Below are 8,596 nucleotides of genomic sequence, written 5' to 3' on the forward strand. Positions count from 1 at the left end.
GGACACTTCACCCTTTTTGCAAAAAAATATGTTAATGACGTTTAGAAGCTTTAGATCACTTTCCTGGGGGTATTTATGTGTGTAATATGTGGTTTTAGATATTTTAGATTGTAGCAGTGAGCCTGTTGTCTCTGATGTCATGGACACTGGTCTCACTACCTTCCTGGACTACAATTCCCATAATTCTTTGGTGCACTGCTCCTCCTTGTGGATAGGGGGGAGAGCTGTCTTACTGAGACAACATGTAGTCCAGGAAGGAAGTGAGCCCAGTGTCCATGACATCAGAGACAACAGGCTCACTGCTACAATCTAAAATATCTAAAACCACATATTACACACATAAAGACCCCCAGGAAAGTGTTCTAAAGCTCCTAAACGTCATTAACATATATTTTTTTGCAAAAAGGGTGAAGTGTCCCTTTAACTAAATAAAGAACAGACATGGTTCAATCAAAAGGGGCCAATATATAGGGAGGGAACGTATAGGAATTGTAAGGAATTGGACCGTTAAGAGTGAATTGATCTACAAGGTAACATGTGTCGCGATGCAACGCATTGAAATGGGATAATGGGAAATAAGAAAAGTATTCACATTTCTGCACATATAGAGTATGTTGTTTGCTACCATGTTGTCCCTTCTATGCCCATATATGGAGCTGACTTGGTTTGAGGACATTTTGGCGTACTGTAGCTGCATTGTGAACTCCTTATATGGCCATATGGTTATGGCCGAGTCACAGTGGTCTGCCACATCAGTCCCCTTAACCCATTTAGACCTGAGGACGCATCTGTGTCACCTTATAGCTTTTAACCACTTTAACCATTATTCTAAACTTTTAGCTGTTGAAAAATAGCAGATCTACTCTGCTATATATTTTTAAATATGGCAAAAATCTTTGAATATATATTCTTTCACAATGAACGTTTTAAACATATCTTTGCTTCTGGGGGGGGGGGGGGGGGTCCCTGGAACAACAGGGAAGGGGGTATGGTCGGAGGCCAAATATATAATATTAAAAATTAATGAATTAATATATGACATGAAAAACTTTGGAAACCACTGATATACAATTTTACTGAGATATACATCTAATGTTCTTTCCTTTTCCAGAGTAAAAAAACAAAAGCGAGCTTGTATGCTATGCTATTTTAGAAAAAACGTGAAAATGTTGCCAAATCACTGAATATATTTTCTTTCACAGGGAACGTTTTGAACTCAAATCTTTGCTTCTGGGAGGACGTCTCTGGAACAACATATTTTCAGATGCGGGTCGGCGGCCAATTACTTATATTTCTGGGGGTCCTTGACATGAAATAGTTTGAGAACCACGGTCCCATCTCAGACTTCCTGTGGACAGTCTATGACATCCGTCATCTATGACATGTCTACGATGTATGTATAACTCCATATTTGGGCAAGGTTCCAGCCCGATCCCACTGCCATTGACTTTTGATATAAAATTATATTATATATATACCAGTAAGACGCGCAAACGCGGGAAGCGAACGCAGCTCGTACATATTTGGGTTTTTTTAAGATTTATTTTTAAGTTATTTATTTAAGTTAAGTTATTTTTAAGTTAAGTTTTTAACTTAGCCATAACCATATAAGGAGTCGCCAAAGCAGCTATACGTCCAAATATGGAGTGTGTTGCATAAATCACAAACAAATCACTAAGCTCCATATATGGGCACAAAGGGGGGACACACGCACAGACATGATCTGCTAGGTCTCATAGTAAGTGCTCACTGCATTCGCAATTAAATAAAAAAAAATCACAGTTTGTCATAAAAAGTCCATAGACACATGACGTCACAGGCGGAACACAAAAAAAGAGGTGTTGGGAGGGGCTATCTCCCCTAAAAAAAAAACACACCCATGTGAAGTGAGGGGCAGCTTTTATCACATCTTCATGAAGAAAACAAAATAGGAAAAAAATAATAATAAAAAATGAATGTTTGTGTTAAGACATCATAGTCGATTTGCTCAGACATGACATAAATTATCCATTCATTGTCAATGGCATTTAATGTTTGTGTTATAGGACAAAAATCTACACTAGGCCTATAGCTGAGGAGGGGCTAGCGCCCCTCAAAAAGGTCTGTACCCACGGACGACGGGTGTGATGCCAGTGGTTCTCAAAGTGGATTCCAGGGACACTGGGTTCATTTAGGTGGGTCTAATTGACTTGTAAGGGTCAGAAGCTGCTTAGCAATGGTGAACAGCTTCGTTGAAATGCAAGGCAATGTATTTCCAGTCGCCAATCAACGGTTCCAAAATACTGGGTCACGGAAAAAAGAAAATATGGGCCAGGAGATAAATATCCCTCTTATTTGCATTTTCTACAATGTATTTTTTTGAGGGGCACTAGCCCCTCCAACGTGTTTTTTGGACTTTTAATGTTTGTTTAGAACACTTTCAACAAACAGAGTGGCAACCAACTCTACGGTCTTTTCATGTTTGTTTAGAGCACTTTGAGGCCCTTGTCAGGGCCCCGGCCCCACGGGCCAATTTGGCCCCGCATCTTGTGACTGGTTTGGTTTTACACGTACCGGCAACACACTGTTTAAATGTGAGTGAGGCGGTTTTCTTTTTCTTCCCTTTTTGTTGTTGCATTTGACATATTTTCCTCCCTGATTTAGTCTTCATGCCGTTGTACCCTCATGGCTCACCCAAGTAGGACATAGAGCCTTGGTCCTCCTCCCGACCAACACTCCCTGCCGGCGGGTGGCATCCCAGTCTGTAGGAGTGTGTGCAGTGGACTCTATGCCTCAGACACCTTGCTGCATTGAACCGCTATATGCCCAATCTCTTTGCACCTGTAACATCTGTAAGCCTTTTTGTTGGGTTCCTCCTTGCAATCCTTCGAAATGTGACCAGACGTGCCACAGTTATAACAGGCATCTTCGGTTTTCTCACAGTCCTTGGAGACGTGTCCTCGTTCCCCGCAGCGATAACAGGACTCCCTGGGCCTCCCTGGGCCTCGACCACGTCGAGATTCTCTCGGCCTTGTCGACTGTGCCGCTCCTTCCCCAGGAGTGGGACAGTCTTTAACCTGGTGACCCGTTTGGCCACATCCAAAACACCCATTAGAGCTCATCACTGCAACTGCATCCGATCCATCCGCCATTTCTCTCTCTAACAAAGAAGTTTGAAGCTGTCTTCAGCAGTTTATATAGGCTTACCTAGTGTTGCATGTGATGTCACACACACACAGTTGTCAGGCAATCTAAACAGTAGCGATTTGCGCAGGAGTCCTTGCGGAAGTAGCGGCTCCTACCAACTCTCTCATGGGTGCAATTGTTGCGATGATGTTATGTATGTGATGTCACAGTGACACGCAACAAATAGCACTCTACAGGACGGAGTCATAAGAGGCAGAAAGGAACAACTACATTTTTGCAACAGTGCAGTGCCATACACGTGCAGCGTGACGAATAAATCATCATTTAAACAAGCAGGGAGACGGCAGTTAGAGGTTTAAGATGAGTATCTCTCTGAGCGCTCCCCCCGAGAGGGAAATGGATGATTTTCAGTTTCGGCAGATGAAGAAATTTAGAGTTTTCGACAAGCCTGCAGATTTGCCAAAATGTAGATCTAGCTTGCTTGCCCTCTCAAATACATTTGGACTAACATTTGTTGGTCTAAACAACATGCTGAAGGTCTACAGGACTTTAGACATTCTTGCCGTGGACGGCAAGAATGGCAACTCCAATGTTATAATAGAAGGGGTGAAGGGGATAGTGGAATTGGATGTGCAGATGTCCATGCATCATGTGGCCCTCAGCAGTGATGATCGAACTCTGTCAGTGTCTGGCACGACTGAAGAGGGCCTGTTGATTAACTTTTATGACACCCGTGCCTTCCTGAACAAAGTCAACAAAAATAAGTTACCTTTTGCATGTATACGGCCAGAAGTTGACCCAAACATCTGTGTGCAGGACCTGAAGTGGAACCCTGTCCAGGCACCCACTTTGGCTCTCTGTCTGTCTGATGGTAGCATGTGGATTTTGGAGATTACAGACAGTATCACAGAGGCCCATCGGCTGCTACCTGCTTCAAACGGTGTGACATGTGTTTGCTGGAGTCCCAAGGGGAAACAAGTGGCTGCTGGTAAAATGAACGGCACGGTCATCCAGTATTCGCCAACACTGGAGGAAAAGAGAGTGATTCCCTGTCCAAGCTTCTACAACTCCGACAACCGGTTCAAAGCATTGGATGTGCTGTGGCTGAGAACATACGTGCTTGCAGTGGTGTACGCTGCAGCTGATGGCTCCCCTTCCACCCCTCCTGAGCTGGTGGTGATCAGCCTTCCTAAAAAGGAAGAGAGAACCACTGAGCACTACATGAACTTCAAAGACTTGGTGTATGGCACCTGTACTGAGAGACAGCACCACTACTTCCTCAGCCAAGTAGAGGACTGGGACGTTGTTTTTGCTGCATCGGCAGCTTCCATGGAGGTCGGCAGCATTGCTTTGCAGGAGGACAAGACCAGCTGGGAGTTATGGATTCTGGACGATGCCAACAGGGCAGAGCTGCCTGCGTTGGACTATGACATCACCCTCCCACTTGGGGTAGCAATAGATCGAACCAGCGAGCTCGAAATAAAGATCAGCGAGGAGAAAGTATTGCCCCCAGCCCCTGTTATGCTGGTACTGTCCACAGATGGTGTGCTTTGTCCATTCACCTTAATCAACCTCAAGAAACCAGAGAGACTGGTATCTCCCCCCATGGCCATGTCCTTAGAGGGAGAGAGAATTCCCGGTGAAGGCCCTCAGACTTCAGCTCCACCTAAAAACACTAAAGGCAACAAACACACAACCTTGTCCTTGCAGTGTTCCACATCTGCTGCCATTTTGCTGCAGCCAATTTGTTCAGCCAAACTTGAAACAGATTTACCACTGGTGCCAACCTCACTGGTGCCACCTGCTTCACTATTGCCACTTCCAATCATGGCATGGAGTGACAACCAGCCAGCCCTTAGTGTTGAGGCCCTGGAGAAACGGCTTCAACTGAAAGAAGACTGTGATCCCATTGTGTTGGGCACACTGGAAGAGATTACACACTTCCAGAAAGAGCTGGATGACTTAAAGGCACGCAATGCCAAGGCTGACTTTCAGGTGGGCACCCCTGAGGAGATGAGGAAGCTGAGGAAGGAATCAAAAGACCTCCAAGTATCCATGCTTGAAATCAAGGAGACCACAGAGTCTATCCACAGGGACATTGGCACACTTAAGACTAACTTGCTGGAGGGATTTTCAGGGGCAGTGGATGCCAAGTCCCAAATTAAGCTTGGCAAAGATAGAAACTACCTGCAACTCTTGTCTAAGAAACCTCTTGATCCTCGTAGTGAAGAGCAGATTAAGGACATCCGCAGGCTGTACCAGTCTGTCGTGTTTGCTGTGGAGGATGTCAATGATGTCCTGGATTTGGAATGGGAAAAACACCTGGAGATAAAGAAAAAACAGAAAGACATGGTGCTCCCAGGACGTGAGACTCTGTCTGCCACACTGAAAAACAACTTGTACATCATCAATCAGCAGAAGAGAAAACTGGATCAGCTGACCAAGGAACTGGGCTCTCTTTACCTTTACAACACAACCTCAACTCGGAGCACTGATACACTGGAAACACAGAGACCAATGACCGCAGCTACAACTGCTGGATTGGACGATGAGTTAGAGAGTTTGAAGGATGCCCTCCTGAACTTCAAACAGGATGTCACCCCTCCAAAAAACACCACCAAATACCCAGTGAAGATATCTTCTGCAAAACAGTCCCAGTTGCATAACTTTCTCTCTAAGGGAATGCTTCGAGTTCACTCCACTGCACCGGCCAACCTGAATCGCTCAGCCTTCCTCTCCCCCAAAAGCCGTAAAGAAAGGCCGTACTTGAAAGGTGTGAGCTTGTCACAATCCCAGGGCATACGACGCACCCAGCTGGAGCATGAGGAAGAAGAAAAGGAGCTGGAACCTACTGCACTTTTGGGGCAACAGTCCTCATCTGCAGACAGTCTATTTGGTTCAGACAAATCAGCAAATGCAACATGCCCTTCTGCTGGTGGGGGTTTCAGTGGCCTCGGTGGTAAACCCAGTGAAGATGTACCCATTCGGTACCCAGTGAAGATGAGCCCATTTGGTACCACTGCCTCCCCATTGCCATTTGGTCAGTCAAGCCTGTTTGGAAACAGTAGTTCAAAGACATGTGGGTTTGGACAGACCTTCTCTGGTGAACAGAAGCCTGGTGGAACCATCAGCACAGATGGAGGGAGTGTAGCATCCCAGAGGTTAGTTTCCTCTACACCCACAAAACCACGTTGTATCGATAGATCCACTTTCTTAGGGGACTTGACTGCACCAGACCCATTAGACTCACTTGCCCCATTAGATCGCTCCTTCAGTAACCCCATGGGCTCCCTGGCTGGTAAGGTGAAATTGCCTACCAAGAAGGCTGAACCTGTCAACATTCCCGCTCAACAAGCTGCAGCCACAGCTGCTCTGCGTAGACAAATGGCTAGCCATCAGCCACTTATCAGTGCCCCCCTGACAGAGCCCACTCTGAAGACTGTTCCTCAAGTTCAAGTTGAGGAGCTCAAGGACAATAATGATGTCAACAATTCCACACAGCACGTTGCAACAGCGACCACCATCCGTACTAAACAAAACACTCAAGACATACCAAAGTCTGATCTGAGCAACAGTAAACGCTTCTCTTCAACTATCCCTACTCCAGTCCTTGCTGCACCCATTTCAGCTCCAGCTGAAGAATCCCCTCCACCAGAGGGTTGTACTTCAACAGCTACAGCAGGAGAACCTGGTGCACTACCAACAACAGGCCCAGAGAATAGCCCTGCTCCCGGGGCACTGCCAACAACAGGCACTCCTTCTCTGGAGCCTCTTGTCCTGCCAGTCCCACCAGCCTTCCAGGCCCCGAGTTCTGACAAACCAGGTTCAAACTTCACTCAGCCCTCCCTTGCAACAACAAGCAGCAGGACTATATGGGCCACACCACTTATGAACAAAGTGTCGCCTCCACATATGGACACGGTTGCCACTCCATCCACAACCACTACTCCTATCATTGCAAGCAGCAGTGCAGCCACTATCGTTGGGTTCGGGCAGCCTGCTGTGGCTCAAGTCACCTCAGCCCCAGGAGCTACAGAGTTTGGTTCAACTGGGTTTGGAACTGCTTTATGCAAGCCTGTTCCACAAGTAGCATGCTTTTCATTTAACCCGGCAGCAGTGGTTGGAGAGAGTTCCAGTAGTCCCATCACAGGACGTAGTGGCAGTATATTTGGAGCTTCCACAGCACAAACTGCCAGCCCCATCTCCTTTGCTACCAGCAACAATGGAACAGGGCTTTTTGGTCAAAGTTCTCCCCCAGCCTTTGGACAAAAGAGCACCGGTTTCGGAAAAGGGCCTGTGTTTGGCTGTAACACCACCACAACTTCATCTACCGCATTTGGCTCGCAAAGTTCTACACCAGCCTTTGGACAGCAGAACACCAGTTTTGGACAAGCATCTGTGTTTGGTATTAACACCACCACAACCTCACCTACCAGAACTAGCTTTGGACAGTCCTCAGCTTTTGGCAGGTCTAACACTTCATCCGAGTTCGGCCAACAGTCTGGTGGTGGAAGTGTCTTTGGACAGAAGCCATCATCTGGAGACAGTCTCTTTAGTTCAAACTCAGCAAATGAAACGGGCCCTTCTGCTGGTGGGTGTTTCAGTGGCCTGGGCAGTAAACCCAGTGCAGATGCAGCCAACAACAACCCATTTGGCAGCACTCAGTCAAGTCAGACTGGTGCTGGTGCCACAAGCCTGTTTGGAAACAGCGGCACTAAAACATTTGGGTTTGGACAGACCTCCTTTGGCGAGAAGCCTAGTGGAACATTCAGCACCGGAGGAGGGAGCGTAGCATCCCAGGGGTTTGGCTCCTTCTCTGCCCCAGGAGGCTTCGGCAGCAGCCAAACCTTTGGGGGTTCCCCAGCATTTGGTGGAGCAGCCACATTTGGTTCAAGTCCTGCCTTCAGTAACACCATGGCATCGGCAGCCGGCAAGGCGTTTGGAGACGTCACAGCAGCAGCAGCAGCAGCTCCTAGCACGGGAAGTTTTGGCTTTACCACGCCCTCTAGTGGCCTCTCCTTTGGCTCTCTGGCCAATCAGAGTGCTCCCTCATCTGGTGGCCCAGCCCAGCAGGCTCCAGGTTTTGGTTCAGGCAGCTTCTCCGGGTTTGTCCAGCAGCCTCAACCTTTCCCTTTTCAGTCCCCGAATGTGTTCCGCTAACTGCATCATACTTTCGAATATCACACTTGTGTGAAGTGAGGGGTGCTCGTATCATTATACATCACATTCTGTGCTCAGCCAATCAGCTGAGCACATTCCGTGCTCACACACACACACAAAGCTGTCAGTGTTCTCTGCTTGTTTCTACCGGGGAGGAGAGGAGCGTAGGAGCCCCTCTAGACCCGAGATCACACAGGCTGGGGCAGGCTACCATTTAGCGAGTGAAGGCAGTGTAGGCCAAAATTGGCACTGAACCAGCTCTCAAAATACTCCCAAAATGCTCAAAAATGGCAAAAGGCCAAAAATAGCA

General features: G+C 47.2%; 1 protein-coding gene across 1 annotated transcript; it reads left to right on the forward strand.

Annotated features, from left to right (window-relative positions):
- Nucleotides 1–3,486: 3,486 nt before the first annotated feature.
- Nucleotides 3,487–8,286, forward strand: LOC308317057 (nuclear pore complex protein Nup214-like; the record flags this gene model as incomplete). Its single annotated transcript, XM_080765848.1, has 1 exon — nt 3,487–8,286. One exon carries the CDS (start codon nt 3,487–3,489, stop codon nt 8,284–8,286), a length of 4,800 nt encoding a protein of 1,599 aa, XP_080621974.1.
- Between the last annotated feature and the right edge of the window lie 310 nt (nt 8,287–8,596).

The sequence above is a fragment of the Protomyctophum bolini genome (genome assembly GCF_963924005.1).
Source record: "Protomyctophum bolini genome assembly, chromosome: 6".
Classification (NCBI taxonomy): domain Eukaryota; kingdom Metazoa; phylum Chordata; class Actinopteri; order Myctophiformes; family Myctophidae; genus Protomyctophum; species Protomyctophum bolini.